This window comes from Centropristis striata, chromosome 18, assembly GCF_030273125.1.
Source record: "Centropristis striata isolate RG_2023a ecotype Rhode Island chromosome 18, C.striata_1.0, whole genome shotgun sequence".
Taxonomy (NCBI): domain Eukaryota; kingdom Metazoa; phylum Chordata; class Actinopteri; order Perciformes; family Serranidae; genus Centropristis; species Centropristis striata.
The window spans coordinates 3,147,597-3,165,898 of record NC_081534.1 but is presented as its reverse complement, the minus strand read 5'-3'; the positions used below and the strand labels follow the sequence as shown (position 1 = coordinate 3,165,898).

At 37.4% G+C, this 18,302-nt stretch overlaps 1 protein-coding gene across 2 annotated transcripts; it reads right to left on the bottom strand.

Annotated features, from left to right (window-relative positions):
- Positions 1 to 195: 195 nt before the first annotated feature.
- Positions 196 to 7,204, bottom strand: tmem244 (transmembrane protein 244). 2 transcript variants are annotated; one of them, XM_059356466.1, is made up of 6 exons: positions 7,076 to 7,204; positions 6,401 to 6,486; positions 5,113 to 5,189; positions 2,252 to 2,377; positions 1,178 to 1,222; positions 196 to 839 (listed from the first exon to the last, which is right to left on the bottom strand). In XM_059356466.1, exons 1-6 carry the CDS (start codon positions 7,130 to 7,132, stop codon positions 742 to 744), a joined length of 489 nt encoding a protein of 162 aa, XP_059212449.1. In that variant the 5' UTR covers positions 7,133 to 7,204; the 3' UTR covers positions 196 to 741. The 2 variants fall into 2 exon arrangements, with proteins under 2 accessions (XP_059212449.1, XP_059212450.1); XM_059356467.1 differs by having other exon boundaries at positions 6,946 to 7,085.
- Between the last annotated feature and the right edge of the window lie 11,098 nt (positions 7,205 to 18,302).

The following is an 18,302-nucleotide window of genomic DNA, read 5'->3' as shown; positions in this document are numbered from 1 at the left end:
CATACACAAAATAGTTCTTGACACATGAAACATTTCTACAGCTGTAAAAAAAAAACTGCAAAAGAGGCCTAATTCATTCATATCCGTTTACGTTTTCTTTTTTAAATTCGGTTATTCAGAAGGTTAAGTGCCACTCCAGCCCTAGCTCTTTTACTTTCACACATATAAAAATAAACAAAACACACAAAATATATTTTGCTTCAAGTATTTAATGTAAATATATTTTTTAAATACAGGTAGTAATTGTCTTTATTAGACTACGACATTATACAAATGACACATGACTATAACTATGATTACGTCAGAAGATTTGGAGACTTAACTCACCATCGGAAAAATATCTATTAGTAGATTTGTTTTGAATTTGAAGTTACAACTTTAGTCTCACAGAATGCTACAGATACCATGTCTCATATTAACTTTAGCTCATAGTATGAAGTTTGTAAAGAAACAATACAAAACAATATTTAAACTGTACACAATATGCTTTAGAAAATAGACAAAGTTGGGCCATTTGTACAAGGAGGGATGTGACTGTTAGTTAAAATCAAAGTTATCTAGAGAAAGTGTTCCTTGTGGTTGCTTTATACATTATATGTTTACCCTGGATAGACATGCAGTTACTCAAATCGATGTTAACATGAACCTAGCAGTACAGTCTTTGAAAAGTGAACCCACTGGGATATATCTGGATCTAAGATTAACCAGTCAGCCAAGTAAAAGCTTTCCTCGTTGTGTTCATTAGAAGTTCTGCAGTTCAGCTGGATAGACAAAGTTGCTTCTGAAGAGTTTATAGGCCATGAGCTGTCCTCCAAATATCATCATCACCAGGCCTGAACCTGCACACAGAGGGATTAAATAAATAAGAAAAGGAGATCAATCAAATGAAGGTTTGGCAGCCTGCAGCTGTCCTTAAAAAGCCTGGATGTGGAGAATGAGTTATCGTGAGTCTGGGAACTGGCAAAAGTAATATCTTGGCCAGATAGAGAAGGAGACGGAAAGAAAGAGACTCAAGTCAATTTTATTTATAAAGCCCAATATCACTTATCACAAATTTGCCTCGGAGGCTTTACATTGTGTTCAGAGAGAGTGGAGTTTTCATCTGTAAATGGGATTGGGGACAGATAAGGATGCACATGGAGGAGCAGAGAGAAGAAGAAGAAAGGAGAAATCTTACCCAGAGCGATCCACCAGTGCTCAGCTGAAGGGAAGTCTGACATCACTGCAGAAACACAGAAACATGCTTCAAATTCAACAACAACAACAACAACAACAACAATTGTTTCGGCTTTCTTAAATTCTAAAACACAGTTGGATAGTGCCTGTGTGTTTGTGTACACTGCCCTACAACTGCAGTAACTAAATTTTTGGTCGAAATTGAGTTATAACTACAAATGAACTCCTTGATGTCTTTTTTATCTTGTGACAAGGTTTAAGCTTTCAATTTTGCGTTATTTCAGATAAATAATTAAATAAATAACAAAATCCAACTCAAAACCAAAGCAGACTGCAGTAAATTCACTTTGACTGCGATACAGTGCAGCCATGTATTTTTTCATTGTGTTGAATACTGAAGACAAGAATCAGTAAATAATAAGTAAAAAAAGTGAGATGAAATGATATTAAGACTAAAATAAAACATTACTTTATAGTATTGAGCCTAAAATACACAAATCTTTAAAAAAAAATCTTAAATACACTTATAACAAAATCCATTTGAAAATGTTTATTCACTGAAAACAAAATATAAAAGCTGAAAAAAGACAACAACATTATAGTTACTGCATTACAATTAGAACCGTTTACGGCAAAACCAGTGTGCAGTTACTACACTTTTGGGGTCAAAGGTCAAATAAATGGTCATGATTTTTTAGCATAAAAATTACATCGTCAATACATGTAGAAATAAGATAGATAGATAGATAGATAGATAGATAGATAGACTTTATTTATCCCAAGCTGGGAAATTACAGTGTAGCAGCAGCATTACACACAGAGACAATAACAACACAATTAAATAATTAAATAAAAAGAACAACCTAGGCATACTTCAAACAATAAAATATAAAAATACAATAAAATACAATAAAATGTAATGTAAAAATAAAAATAAAGTGTCTAAAGATACTTTGTAGGGCGGTGTCCATCTCTAAACAACAGCCAGTATCCAGTTACATAACCATGCTTCAAATCCTATCAGTCGTTCCGCTTTATTGATCCACTTTGTGTGTATCTGTGCGTGTGTGTTTACCTGCTACAGTCATGGCGACATGCAGCAGTGTGACAGTTATGGCATAATCCCAGACCCACTCCTCCACGATCCAGGCGAACACCAGCCCTCCCAGAACATAGGTCACTTCTGTGGAGATTACACCGACTGGAGAGAGGAGGAGAGAAGACACGACCGGAACAACATTGTTAGCTTGTGTTCTGCCTCGTCTTTACCTCTTCTGATACGGTCTGGTCAGAGGTGGGAAAAGTATTTAGGTCCTTTACTTAACCCATTGAAGCCTGGAAAGCGTTTACGTCGTTTTGTAGTATTTGTATAAGCTCTCAAATACTTTTTGAATTTCATTTCTATCTGCTACAGAGGCTGAAAAATCTATTATTTAGTAGAAGAGTTCACACTTTTTTTTCCAGAATTTCCAGAAAATTAGAGGCTTATTTTAAAATTGCCCAGCGGTTTTTCAGGCCTCAATGGGTTAAGTAAAAGTACAAACACCACACAGTGAAATTACTCCACTACAAGTAAAAGTCCTGCATTCAAAACTTACTGAAGTAAAAGTACAAAAATATCTGCATCAAAATGTACTTAAAGTATCAAAAGTAAAAGTACTCATAATGCAGAATGGACCCAGTCAGACTGTTTTATATATTATTCGATTTTTAGTATTGATGCATTTATGTAAGCAGTGTCCTAATTTTGTAAAGATAGGGCTCATTTAACAACTTAATATACTGTTATAAGATTTACTTTTTTAAAAAGTCTTATCACTTTAAATTGATCATATATGTTATGTTAAATCTAGACCTGTAAAGTAACTAAAGCTGTCAGCTCAATGTAGTGAAATAAAAAGTACAATATTTGGCTAAAAATGTATTGAAGTAGAAGTAAAAAGTTACATGAAATTGAAATACTCAAGTAAAGTACAAGTACCTTGAAATTGTACTTAAGTACAGTACTTGAGTAAATGTACTTACTTACTTTCCACCAGTGGGTCTGGTGTTACTAGTTAACCCTTTATCAGGCAAAGAACCATATTTGGTAACTTGAGACATCTATAACAGGTCTCCTCATAGAACCACATGGATTTAAAAAGTATACAACTAAATTTACGTGTGCTTCTCATATATAAGGTGCTTTAAAAAGACATTCAGACATTATGCATATGTAATAAGTAGTCTAAAAAGATAATAAATAGTTTAAAGGTAAAAGAAAAAGTGGTAACGGATGCAAATGATGTCATATTGTCTATTTAGGATTGCTGTGGGAAAGAGTACTATAATAAATATAATAATAACAATGACTCAATCGACCTCGATTTGCAATATAAAAATGAAACATTTTGCAAAAAGTCTTGTAATATCCTCCATAAACACTTCAGGGTTGACATTTTCAATTTCTAGGAGTGCCCTATAAAGGGTTACCAAGTATTTTTTTCTTATATCTATATGCTTATGTAAATATCTTATTGTTTAAAGACTTCTTTTTAGGATTGACATTGTGAGCTTTTTCCATGCTTTTTAAGCTATCCAACTGTTGAATATGGTGAGTTTTTACCTAAAATATTGGCTCCAATTAAGAGTTTTAGTTGCATGTAGTTTGAATGCTATTTCAAAAGCATTTTCTACTCACCAAAACACTTCTAGTTTAAGTATTGCTGGCTACAGTTGGCCTTTTCAAGCCACAATTACTCAAAAATAAGTATATTTGGAGTTATTTTTTCAAGCTATCATTGTTTTTCCAGTGCCGAGATATTTTTACTTATTTAAATAATTCTTACAAAGAAAAATGGACTTACTGCACTGGCAGATAATTTGACTTGTTTCAAGTATGTATTTGCTTAATTGTAGTTATTTATTTCTTATTTTTTTGTCAGCTGGTTTTTGTAGTGAAGGTAAGCCAGCATGTAAATACAGCTAAATTGAAATAAACAGTGATTGGCAGCACAACAAGTACTTTGTTTTCTGAGCAGCTGTTTCTCTTTTACTCTTTTATATCCAGAGGAATAAAGCACATAATTTTCTGCAACAATATTTTGGTTAGAGTTGAATTAAAGCCAGAGTAGCTAAGATGAACCTTATGTCTGCATGGCTCAACCAAACATCACACAGCTTTGGTCTCAAACTAATGTTTAGTGTGGACTTTACACCCTAACATACACACAGCTGGTGCAACAGGCTGCAGATCTTTTACTTACATAAAGAAAGCACTATATAAAACATTACTTTGTTTGATTTACCCTGTAAATTTAAGTTTTACACACTGTTGTAGACTAAAGCAGTAGCTCTCAACCTTTTTGAGTTGCGACCCCCAATTTAACATGCATGTTGTCCGTGACCCCCGCTCACTGAACACAATCTCACACGCACAGTTAAGATCACCCAAAAAAGAAACAAAATGAGCAAAAAAAGGAAACAAAATGAGCAAAAAAGACAAAAATTGACCACAAAAGACACAAAGTGACCACAAAATGACACAAAATGACCAGAAAAGACACAAAATGACCCAAAAAAAGACACAAAATGACTAAAAAAAGACACAAAATGTCCAAAAAAAGGAAACAAAATGACAAAAAAAGACACAAAATGACCAAAAAAAGACACAAAATGACCAAAAAAAAGACACAAAATTACCAAAAAAAGACATTAAGTGACCAAAAAGACTAAAATACATGAACACTTTAACACAGTGACAGAGCTGACTTCCAAAATGATTTGGCGACCCCCAAATTCCTTAAAAGCTTTTAGATAAATATACACTGAATGGGTAGTAACCTCAATCTTATATGTAAAAGTACAAAACAGTATAACATTTACATACTCGAGTAAACTACAAATACCTTAAAATTGAACTACTTGAGTAAATGTACTAGCAACATTGCAACTCACCGAGGTATTTGGGGTTCTGCCATGATGGTTGTGTTGTGTAGTCAAATGGAGTCAACAAGCTGTTGATCTCATGAACCCTGAGGCACACCAGAGGATAAAAACATTTATTGATTCTGTTTTAACCCATAAGAACCCAGACCCAGTTATTCTTAAAGGAAAATTATGGGGAACCACAAAAATACTACCCCTAACTGTCAAAGATCTGTTATGTGACATAAACGTTACAATGGGCGTTTATGGTATCTATGTTTATAATATTTCTTATTTTAAAATAAATAAACTAGAAACCTTGCCTTTTTCTTTGCACCTCCACAACACTTATCAAAATTGTGACATTAATAGTGCTGTTTAACAACAAATTATTTTTCCGATTTGTTTAATAATACATTAATAATAAATAGAAACAAATAACCATTTACCTTTTTTTGCATCTCCATAACATATATCAAAATTGTGACTTTCATTTGTTCAGGAAATATGGTCAGAACAAGTTAAATGCAATAGAGGACACCCTATTAACGGATTAGAATTGTTAAATGGGTTTAAACTTAGCCTCCTAACAAAAAATATGCTTTTTTCGAAATCAGCTACTTTTCACATTTCTGTTTCCAGTCACACGCATATCTTGGAGAAGTCACTTCTTGTTTATGTCACATGACCACCATATCGTTAGCCTCATAGCATAATTGCCTAAGTCATTTTTTTGGCCAAATTGTGATATCTGCCTAACTTTACTCTCCTACCACTGCTGCATCTTTCTGCCTTATTGCCTATGTTCTCAACCTATCAGAACACTTGTTAGAGTCCAAAACTTTCTGCCTTAGTCATCTCTTTGAATTAGGCATTTTTGCCGCTACATACAAACCAAACTACATTATTTATATGTAAGAGAAAAATTGCCTTAGTCAGGGCATATTCTGCCTAAGTCACTTTTATCTGTTATGAAAACGATGTGTTTAATTTTTTATGCAAACTTGTTCACACTTTTTAACAATTACTGTTACAATATCAATTAAAAATACCAATGGGCTTACTAAAAATTTAGTTTTTTCTTGTTCCCCGAAAACGTTCAAATATGACTTAGGCAAATATGCTATGAGGCTAACGATATATAGCTTAGGGATTTAATGAGTTAAGGTCAAGTATAAAGTTGAATATGGGAGATTATAGAAGATTTAAAGTTTTTGTTAAATGGGTGTCACCATGGGTTCTTATGGGTTAAATTATCTTAATCTTAGGAGCAAATTGTGAAGGCTTCACTGTGTTTTCCTGCAGTATTTATGTGTACCTGAGCAGTCCGATGCACAGACTGACCGCGATGTAGTAGAGAGAGTAGAAGCACACCATGCACATCAACAGATTCTGCAGGACAACCTGAGGAGACGGAGAGAAAGAGAAGATGAGAAATAATTATTAATAATGCCCTGCAGGTGTGGGTTTAAATTTCACATGAAACCTGCTGTGTTTTTGAAAGCACCAGATCCTTTGTAGTTCAGAGAATTTCTTTCTGAGGGAGGGTGAGGAACAGACAATGTGCTATCCATAATATCTGAAATTGAATAATACTCTATCTATATCCTGCTACTGAATCTTCCTGACAAAATGTTTACATAGTGATTTAATTTGTCCTTCACTTGACCCGCTAAAAAAAAGCCTGTAATTACAACCCTGAGCGAGGCTAAACACCAAAAATCAATTACATAAATGAGAGCCATTAGTCAATGAGGATGTAATTCCATGCCTTTTGGCTTTTAAAACGTCTTCCATCGACCATCTGCGGATGTTTGCTTCTAATAAACAAGGCAATAAGAGGGAAAACAAGACTATAAATACCAAGAAATCTGAGACATTTTCTGGAAAGACGTCATCATTATTTTATGCAGTGTGTGTCTTCCAAGCAAAAAAAAAAAAACCCTGTTCCTCTCCTCCATTTTCTCCTTTCTCTCATGACCCAGAAACTAACGCTGATGACAGGAGATAGCAGCACAGGCAGTGCTTGGCTGCTAAAGTCTCCTTTCATAGATGATTAACTGCAGCCTTTACAGGAAACGGGTTACACGACACCCTCGGAGGAGATAAAACACCTTCTCCTCACAGCTGACATTTCGGCTTGTCAAACACAGGTGTTACTAATTACATTAATAATGGGCTGCGTTCCAGTTAGGTGTGTCGGTGCCAAGGCCCTCATGTTGGCTCACACTGGCACACGTTAATGGAATGGAGTCATCGTTAATCTTATTAGTTACTCTGGTGCTCTGCCTGCTGTGCTGAGTCAAACGTCGACTGTGATGAAGAGCACAGATAAGATGACGACAACTTTCACTTCACTGTCAGATCACAGGAATATACATTTGTCTGAATCTGGAGTGATTTTTTAGTGTCAAACTCAAATACACAATGGGCCAAAATTCAAAACTTGAATAAAATCGCGGAACAAATTAACCTTTTAATATATACCAAATATGTTTTGCTTTAACATTAAATATGGAACCAGCAACGCTTATAAACATACAATATATAACTAAATAGTGCAGACATGCAAAATCAAATTTCATATAAAAACACATCAATGTCATTAATTTATTAAATAAAAATTAAATAAAAATCGTATGCCTCTTTTCTATTTGCATCCTTCTGATTTAAATATCAAAATAAACTTTTTAAACAGGTTAATACATTTAAAAATAAAATAACAATAATAAATCTAGTATTAGCGGTAAATGTGCCGTATAATACCGGCGGGTCAGCTTTTATTGTACAATAATAATATAATAATTTGATATTGGCTCGAGGGCCAAATAAAATTACACTGCGGGCCAAATTTGGCCCGCGGGCCAGAGTTTGACACCCCTGTTTTAGTGTGTTTATTGTGATGCATAGTGACAGTTAAAGGTTGCAACTGACAATCATATTCTTAAATGATTCATCTTTTTAATTGTTTTTTATGATAATACATTCATCCTTTTGTCCTCTATAATATCAGACAGTTGATAGGTGAAATACACCTATCATAATATCCCAAAGTTCATACTGTATAGTTATTCATACTGTATCATCATAGTCATAGTTACAGCCTGTTCATAGCCTGTAGCAATAGATATTCACATAGACACATTTATATATAATTTCATACCTTACACTCTGTATATTACTGTATCATACGTTATTTCATTACTGTTTAAGCACCTCTTGTTGGATGCAATCTGCATTCCATTGCTTTGTACCTGTGACATGTGCAATGACAATAAAGTTTAATCTAATCTAAGATAATCTAATGTCTGCAACTGGCTTGTCCATTATTCAATTATTGTCCAAAGTCCTATATTTTGATTTTTTAGTGCTATAAAAGAGGGAAAAAAACCCGACAAATCCTCATATCTTAACAATGAAAATGGTTGCCGTTATAAATGCAACCATGAAAACCATGAAACCTAACTGCTTGGTTAGATTTAGGCATCAGAACTACTAGCTTAGGGTCAGGGAGGGGTCATGGTTTGGGTTGAAATAAGTATGTAAAGCAACGCAACATAACGCAGCGTGACACAACATTATGTGACACAACATAACATAATGTAGCGTAACTCAGCAACGCTATAAAAAATCCTGTTTGAACAAGGCTGGGAGCACAACAGATCATGTTCCTTTCCAGTGCTTTTATTCACCCTACAGCCTCTGCAATAGAGGACACCCTATTAACGGATTAGAATTGTTAAATGGGTTTAAACTTAGCCTCCTAACAAAAAATAAGCTTTTTTCGAAATCAGCTACTTTTCACATTTCTGTTTCCAGTCACACGCATATCTTGGAGAAGTCACTTCTTGTTAAAGTCACATGACCACCATTTGTCGCTTAGGGATTTAATGGGTTAAGGTCAAGTATAAAGTTGAATATGGGAGATTTTAGAAGATTTAAAGTGTTTGGTACATGGGTGTCACCATGGGTTCTTATGGGTTAAATTAACTTAATCTTTTTTAGGAAATTGTGAAGGCTTCACTGTGTTTTCCTGCAGTATTTGTGTGTACCTGAGCAGTCCGATGCACAGACTGACCGCGATGTAGTAGAGAGAGTAGAAGCACACCATGCACATCAACAGATTCTGCAGGACAACCTGAGGGAGCTGCTGTTGGGAGCTGAACTCCATGCAGGTATTTATATACAGTCTATGAGGTAAACTCTATTATGTCCTGGATAATGCATTAAGAGCCCACAGTTTGTCAGGAACTGTGGTGAGCAGCACAGGGGCCCCACGGGGCCCTTCCCTCTCCCCTTCCTGTTGACTTTATTGGGCGGTGCAGATTGAACCATCTGCAGCTGAACATAAGCAAGACCAGGGAGCTGATTGTGGACTTCCACAAGACTAAGCCTTTGACCTCTGAACCCATCCGGGGGGAGAATGTCGAGGCGGTTCACTCCTATAAATACCTCATGCTGGAAACTCAGGGGCCCCTACAAGAAGGGCCAGAGCCAGCTGTAGCTCCTGTAGAGGTTCAGAGACCAGTCTGTGGTGACCATTTGCTGTCATGTGTTTGGACCAGAGTATGAGTCGCTAACAAGCTCAGTAAGCACAGGAGATCATTCCTGCCGGGGCCCTTCAACCTCGTTAGGGGCTGAAAGTCAGTCTGGGCCAGGATTGGCTGGGCACGACCCTCACCTGATGTCACAAGCGAACATGGAGGTGGCTGAGCTGAAATGGTGGTGGCACGCTAACTGTGCTAACAAGCAACAAGAGGGCTAACAGTGATAGAGGGGGTTGACTCCCATTTACTGCGGCAACCTGGCTGATAACGCTGTACCACCACCATGGGTCAAGACAGTGCTAATGGCAATGCTAACAATGCTAACAGTGTTTACAGATTAAAATGTTACACTGGGTTAGCTCACACTTAGTCACACCCACCGTACTCCACCCATGGGGACTCCCTTGTTGAGGAAGCCAGGTCGTGTTTGGCTTCTGTACGAGCATCACTTTCCCATGCAAACTTGGTAGTTTGCAGTGCACCTCCACCGTTTAGCTAGCCAATAAGACATGAACACAGGCTGGGCCAACAGTTTCAAAGGGAGGGCCCCACATTAACTAACATGAATGCACCAAAACAAAGAACAGTGAAGCTCAGACCTGAAGGAGTGCAACTTCATTCTCTGCTGCTGACGCTACTATTCTGCTATTCTTTAACATGCTTTATTAATGTTCTTAATGTTGTTTACTGCACCTTTTACTCATCCGCCCTCTGTCTCAGTCTAGACGGAGGACTGGGAGGCAGCTGAGGTCTTCCTGGACTCACTAATTGGACTTTACAATTATATTTATTATAACTTCTTATATTTATAAATGTATAATTAGATTAGCTTTGCACACCTAACTGCAATTTGCATGTGCTTATAAGAGCATACTTTGTTACTTGTTTTTGACATTTGTTTTTGCTTTATTTTTTTGCAACTGACATTAACTGTCTTTGTGTCATTATCCTCTATGATCAGCAGTTAGAAAAGGAAGAGAAAAAGCTGTATTTAAAAGTATTAGGGGAATTCCTGTCTGTATCTTGGGACTATTAATATGAAGGATGCATCTCTAAAAGGTAACATACATTTTGTCAATCTGTCGCCCACCTACAGAGAACCACATGGTCTGTTCTCCCTGTTCAGACAGCCGTGAGGATGTGGGTTTGTCTGGAGGCAGGAAAGTAGCTGAGCTCATGCTAATACCCTCAAAGACAGCTAAACACCTTGGCTAGCCTGGTTTGCTTTTCATCTCCACAATAGACTAACTGGAAAAAAAAAATCTGTCTAGAAACAAGCTTTGGGACGTTAAATTCAGCCCTCAAGCCTGGTTAGTTTTGGTTGATTAGTCAAGTTAAGTAAACATCAGTCTAATTGTGACATTATGACATAAACCTCATAAACTACCCAGTTAAATGCTGTTTATGACTGTAATGAGGATGCCACAGTTTAATGACAGTCAATAAAGCTGTAATAAAAATCAAATTTATGAAATCAGGCAGTGCACTTCATTATAAATTCAATTAGCTCTATCAGCCACGTTGTAAACAACTTGTTGTGCACCAAGACTCTCCTTAATCCTCTCGGTTCTAGCACGCTGCCCCACATCACACAGTCTCCTTACCAAGGTATCACTGGGTGTAGTCTTGAGAGAGAAGGGTCCATGGCGTTTTATCAGCGTGAATCCAAAACAACGACAGCAGTAGTCCAACAACATGAATGGCTGCTGGTCTAAATGAGAGAATGTGTGTGGGAGAGCATGTTGGAGAAGACTGGGAGGGAGGATTGGATTAGAAGAAATGGGATTACTACTAAGAAGTCTGAGGAAATCCTAAAAGGGATAAAGATGAACATACTCCAATATGGGTGTGCACACATACCCTTAATCCAAAAGAAAGAAGTTGGTTTTGAGGCTAAACACTTCAGGAAGTTCTACAGACACAGATTTATATTTGGATTACAGTATTAGTCATATTTATTTTATTGTTCTTAACTCAGGTTCCTTTCTCTTTCCTCCATCTCTTCCTTAGTTCTTTACTTTGTTGCTTCCAATTTTTTCTTTTGCAATCCTCTTTCTTCTTTTTCCATCTTTCAGTTCTCTTCTCTTGTTTTCTTTCACACATAGTATTGCTCCTAATCTTGCAAATAAAGATTTCAAAATAAAAGTATAAATTAAAAAAAGAAAGCATGGGTATGAAGTAGAGCTGAATAAGTGATAAATTAATTGAAGGACAGATTATTAATCAGCATCTATTTTAGTAATCCATGGATCTTTTCAAGTAAGAATGCTGGTTCCAGCTTCTCCAATGAAGATTTACTGCTTTTCTCCATTTGACATGAAATAAACTACATATATTTTGGTTTTTGAGTGTTAGCAGGACAAACATATTTGACATTTAACACTCCTATCCCAACATATTTATGATTTAAAGGGCTAGTCTCTCAATTTGATATTGTATAGTATCAAAATATAGAATAGTATAGTTGGCAAATGTGTAATTGTGGGGGTTTTTCTTCTCCATTATTTTATTTATTCGTCTTTTCTATCATGGTCATTGTGTACTTTTGACACTGTTAATAAGAGTAAGATAATACAATTATTTAAAAAAATTATATATCATGTCATCTTGGGCTTTTTCATTTTTTATATTATTTTTTTACAATTTCCTAAGATTTTATTGCTAAAAAAATGCATTGTTAATTTTAGAAAATGAAATGTAATCTCCAATTAATCATGAATGAAAAAGAAAATGCTGGTTGCAACCCTTGTATGAAGGTATGAACTGAAAACATACAACAATTAAACATGTATTTTTATAAGCGTGATTGAGACAATGTTGCTTGTAGTGTAAAAAATGTTTACCTCCGTTTGATCTGGCATTTATCCTGTAAGTCTTTCTTTTGAGAAACCTGCAACAAAACATGAAGAGAAAGCCGATTACAAACTTGTCTGACAGTTTTTAAAATGAACACTGGGTGGCAGCATAGCTTCACACGCACAGGGGGAAATAAATCTACCAATGAAGAGCCAACAGGATGATAAGAGCCACAGCTACTGTACTCAGTGCTAGCAGCAACAGATAAGATGCTTCCTGATGCATATTTCATACACGTTTCTGATAATGGCGTCATAAATCATGCTGCTCAATGTTTTATTTAACTGATATTTTGAATGAAAACAGACCAGAGAGGGAGAACTGTTCATCCATCATTAGATAGTAAAGAAAAGAGAGTGCAACAAGAAATGCTGTGGTGATGTGGAACATGATGGAGGCAGAGGTGAATGCAGAAATGACGACAGTTCAGCAGCCACATCTCCATCCAGAAATAGCTGAATGAGCTCTATATTCAACGGTTCAGCGTCACAGTCTGCGTATGTCTGACTGAGTGTGGTAAAGCACTTGCACGTGCGCCTTTGTACAAGAGTGGGGTTGACTTGGCTGCCACGGTAACCTGCATCATTGTAACCATAGTGATGGAGAGCAGGGGATTGGGAAGGGGGGATGTAGAACAAGGTAGGCGTCAAACCTATTCATCCCCGCGTGTGTGTGGTATATGAGGACATTTTATTACTGTAAAGCTCACAGAAAAATCACACTGATTTTTTTCTTTTCATATATTCACCTGTGTTTCTTCTGAATCAGATAGCAACAATAGAAATTGCATGTATGACTAGCATCCAGTAGGAGATCTACCTGAACGTAATAGTCACAATTTTCTCTCCGGCCTGAGGTTCTTCTGTGTGGAGTTTGCATGTTCTCCCCGTGTCATAGTGGGTTCTCCGGATTCTCCGGCTTCCTCCCACAGTCCAAAAACATGCACCTTAGGTTTAAATGGTGACTCTAAATTGCCCTTAGGTGCACTCCAAAAAAGGTGTGTCTAAAAACAAGATAAAAACACAAAATCTGGAAATGATCTTGCTGCATGGACAGATCATTTCACTTGACAAGATTTCTTAAATTAAGATTGTTAAATCTAGAAAAAGGCATGTTAAATTTCTTAAAATAAGAAATTAACTCGGCAAGCAGCGATGAACTGGCCCGAGCAGAATGCACTGCAGATTATTTGTTTCTTACCAAGATAAAAAAAAAACTTTAGATTTGGAAGTGTTAGATAATTTATCTTGTTTTAAGAGTTCTTTTTTTTTTTAAATTCAACATGCTCATTTCTAGATTTAACAATCTTAATTTAAGAAATCTTGTCAAGTGAAATTATCTGTCCATGCAGCAAGATCATTTCCCTCAGATTTAGTGTTTTTATCTTGTTTTTAGACACACCTTTTTTGCAGTGTGTGAATAAGAGTGTGATTGTCTGTCACAATATCGCCAAATGTCAGCTGGGATCAGCTCCAGCCCCCCGCGAGCCGAGTGCAGATAAAAGGTCCAGGGTAATGAAGGAAGGGGAAAAAAGCATGAGTTTGGTTAGGTTTAGGAAACAAAACTACATGGTTAGGCTTGGGAAAAGATAGTTTGGTGCAAAATATCTACTGCAGGATGTATGGTAGTAACGTAGGTGATGTAAAAAGTGACATACCTACTCGTGGAATTAAACTTATACATGTAACTCAAAATTACAACATTGACTTTTGGTTCCACACTCAACTTTGTAAATTTTTATACTTTATATCCTCACTTGCACCTATAATTACTATTGCCATAAGGGAAACCCATTTAAATAGGTGCCCTGATTAGCTGCTGTACAAAAGAACACAGACTATATATAAATATGGATGTCTGAGAGCGCCACAAAAGTGAAACCAAAAAAATATTGATTGCTCATTATAGACAGTATAGATCATAAACCCATGCCCTCCATGTTTGTGGATGGGACATGAGCCAAACTAAAAACAAAAGAACTGGAATTGGGAAAAAGTGTAATTTTTCTAATCAGCTAAGTTTTAATCAATTATTTCATTCATTTGGGCACGAACTTGATACTGCAGCTCACCACTGCGCAGACTCTGGCTCAAAATTATGACAGCACAAGATGGCAGCGGCCATATATGAGATATTTTGGCTTCACTTTTGTACAGCGGGAGGAAATGGAGACGATCTGCCTAGCAGCACCTCTAATTTTGACATTTTATCTTGTTTATTAGATCAGTATGGCATGGTACAATCAAGTATAAAATGATGATCTCAACTATTTTACTTCACAAATATTAAGAAATATTCAGTTGTAATCAATCTTCTCATCTTATTCTCTGTAAGAAAGCAATTTAAGTGTTCAAAAATGATGAACTATTCCTTTAACAGTTGTGTTTGCCCTAACTGCAGGTACTCTAAATGTGTGAACTATTAGTCAAAATGTGTCTTGATGATGTTCCTAAAACCTCAACATCAGCCCAGTGAATGTGCCTGTTTGAAACATGTTATCATTAAATCTCTAACCCATTGTTTCAGCCCTTCATAGCTGAAGCTTATCAGTGGTGAAGTGACAAGAACAGTGGAGTGTTTGAAGCTTAAAAGCATTGTAGATGGGTTTCAAGGCACTTATGAATTATTAAACCCATGCTAAACCTCAAACGACAAACAGACCTTTTTTTTCAAGGAATACAGTGAAGATAAAACACACTATAATTCTGACAGCCAGGACTTTTATATTTAACAAGTGAAACCGTTGCAGTTGATTTGACATATATGAAGCGTGATATGAGTATGAAAAATGGGACCGATAGGGACAATTCAACACTAGCTGCTGTATCCAGAGGGAGTGTTTACACCACATGAGTGAGTTTAAACAATCTGTGTCACATCCACTACAGCCTACAGCAGAGAGATAAACACACTGTATATCTGCTGTTCTCCTGATGTGTTTTTAGGTTCTCTGGAAAGCAATTGAACACACAGAGAGAGGGGGGAGAGATGTTAATGAGAACAGTGAGGCTCATTAACCTGCATGTCAACATGTGTGTTGTAGAAGCAGAGAGGCTGTAATTAGCATTCAGCGTTTGCATGGTGACATAACATAAACCCACAGCTTGATACATCATACTTTTATCAGGATAGACAAAAATAAGCAATAGCAGCAGTGAGGAAGATGTTTGCCTGGCAAAGAAAGAAAGAAAGAAAGTTTAGGCTACATACTCAATTTAACCTACTTTCCGTATGTGACCTAAGTTAACTTGCGTTCATATGTTAAAATAACTCAGTGTTGACTTTGTTCCACTGTGGACATGAACAGCAGTCTCTTGGGTCAACGTCATTATTTGTTTGAGCTAGTGATGAGAATTTTGTCTCTTTTTAGTGATCCGGATCATTTGTCTCAGCTCTTTCTGCTCCCAAATGGCTCTTCATTTGACCACTTATACATTTTATAATTCAGCCAAATTTAGCGTTGTTTTGACTTGTGATTTGCATTTGAACACATATATCACTTAAATTTCAATAAATTGCTGTAGCCAATTCCATTTACAGTTGTAAAATCCCTTGTAACTCTCTAAATGGCTTGAAGAACCACTCTGCTACACAAAGCAGATAGAAAAATGCCTATAAAAACCTAAGCATAGAAATGAAAAAGGACAGCTATTGACAGCATTTAATTCATTAGTGGGACAAAAACAACTAAATAAGGGCTACATTAAAAGTTGATTCATTTATTTAAATAGAAAAATCACTCTAGAAAAGTTTAAAAAATAAAGGCTATATCGCGAGAATAAGGACATGTGTAACATCCCTCCTGCAGTATACACAGGTAACCTCACATAGCGGTAACATCACATAGCGGTAACATCACATAGCGGTAACCTCACCTAGTGGTAACCTCACCTATCGGTAACCTTGCCTCGCGGTAACCTCACCTAACGGTAACCTCACCTAGCGGTAACCTCACCTAGAGGTAACCTCGCCTAGCGGTAACCTTGCCTCGTGGTAACCTCACCTAGCGGTAACCTCACCTAGCGGCAACCTCACCTAGAGGTAACCTCACCTAGAGGTAACCTCACCTAGCGGTAACCTCGCCTCGTGGTAACCTCACCTAGAGGTAACCTCACCTAGCAGTAACCTCACCTAGCGGTAACTTCGCCTAGTAGTAACCTCACGGAGCGGTAACCTCGCCTCGTGGTAACCTCACCTAGAGGTAACCTCATCTAGCAGTAACCTCACCTAGCGGTAACCTCACCTAGCAGTAGCCTCACCGAGCGGTAACCTCACCTAGTGGTAACCTCACATAGCGGTAACCTCACATAGCGGTAACCTCGCCTCGTGGTAACCTCACCTAGCGGTAACCTCGCCTCGTGGTAACCTCACCTAGAGGTAGCCTCACCTAGCGGTAACCTCACCTAGCGGTAACCTCACCTAGTGGTAACCTCGCCTAGCGGTAACCTCACATAGCGGCAACCTCACTTAACAACAGAAACACAGAGCTAATGGAAAAATGGCGATGCGTCAGGGGGACGAAAATGCTGAATATCTCAAAAAGAAAAAGAGAGGGTACCATGAAAGTCACATTGAGTTCAGCTTCATAGAAGCAATGGACAATGGGGGGTCGCCAAAGTTTACAATGGTAAAAATGTGGGTCTCTCAAGAAAAAGGTTGGGAATCACTGCTTTAGAGGATGCCACCCAACAATTAACATGAATATGTGTTGTAATAACAGGCTTGTATATATGACACATAAGATGGGGTATGGGGTCTCTAAAATAATCTATTACTGTCGCTATAAATCACTTGTCTTCAAGTCCCTCCCACTTCCAGCCAATTACCCAACAACAGAGCCTGAAATAACCCTTACATGTCTCCTGTTGGCTCCCAACACTCCCCCTGCCTGTCAATCTTACTTTCATCCCTGAGATGCTCTTATTTCAAAAGATTAAAATGCTCAAAAGTACCAATTTTCTGCTCTCCTTCACTGCTCTTCTCTTCTCACCTCACTTCTCACCTCCTATACTCTACTTCCTCTCATTACCTCCTCTTCTCCTCAACCTCCCCCATTTCCTTGCCTCCTAAAATCTTTTCCTCTCAATTACATTTTCTCTTTAATTATTTAGCTGCAGACTCCTGTCCACAGCTGCTCACAATAATTCAAAAAAAGTTAACACATTTTGTAAATCCCATAATCCCAAGTGGGCTTGTAAACAAGAAATGCAACAGTCAACAATGTAAGGCTTTGTTTTTCCTCTCCTTATTCTCCCACACTCTCTCCACGTCTCCGTCTCCCTCCTGTTCTCTTTCTCTCTGCCCTTCTACAGCGTGTTTTCATTTCGATCTATTATGGAATGTAAATACTGCAACTGACTGACCACTGCACCAGGGCTCCAACATGAATCTCAAATAGCTGTCTTATGAGTTTTTTATGATCTCACGGGCTCCAGAAGTCTCTACAAGAACAAAAGGGGACACATGAGCACCCCGAAGGTTTATTTTTATCGTGTGTGGTGCAGAGAGGGTGTCATAATTAGCGTTAAGGCTGAGGTCAGGCGTGTCATGGTCAGGGTTAAGGTCGAGGAACATGCTCAGCTGTAGCACTCTGCCCTCGGGTGTGTTATTCCTCACCAACATGATCTCTACCATCTGAACAAACAGTCCTCTTTCTGTGTGTGTTTCTCTCGCATACACACTTACAGCTGTCTGTTCAAAAAATCTGCCCAAACGTCTGTCTTAAATTCTCCCCACCTCGCTCCAGCTGGTGTATTTTCATTGAATCAAGTCCAGCATGTAAATACAGGAAATGACACGCATGCCAACATCTGCAAC

What these genes read in the sequence shown, in the direction of transcription:
- tmem244 (XM_059356466.1), bottom strand. Translation starts at nt 7,132, where the DNA reads ATGAAAGGAGACTTTAGCAGCCAAGCACTGCCTGTGCTGCTATCTCCT. An exon ending in CTGTGCATCGGACTGCTCAG is followed by an intron (nt 5,190 to 6,400) that starts GTACACATAAAT and finishes GGTGTGCCTCAG; the next exon opens with GGTTCATGAGATCAACAGCT. An exon ending in GCACTGGTGGATCGCTCTGG is followed by an intron (nt 840 to 1,177) that starts GTAAGATTTCTC and finishes CTCTGTGTGCAG; the next exon opens with GTTCAGGCCTGGTGATGATG.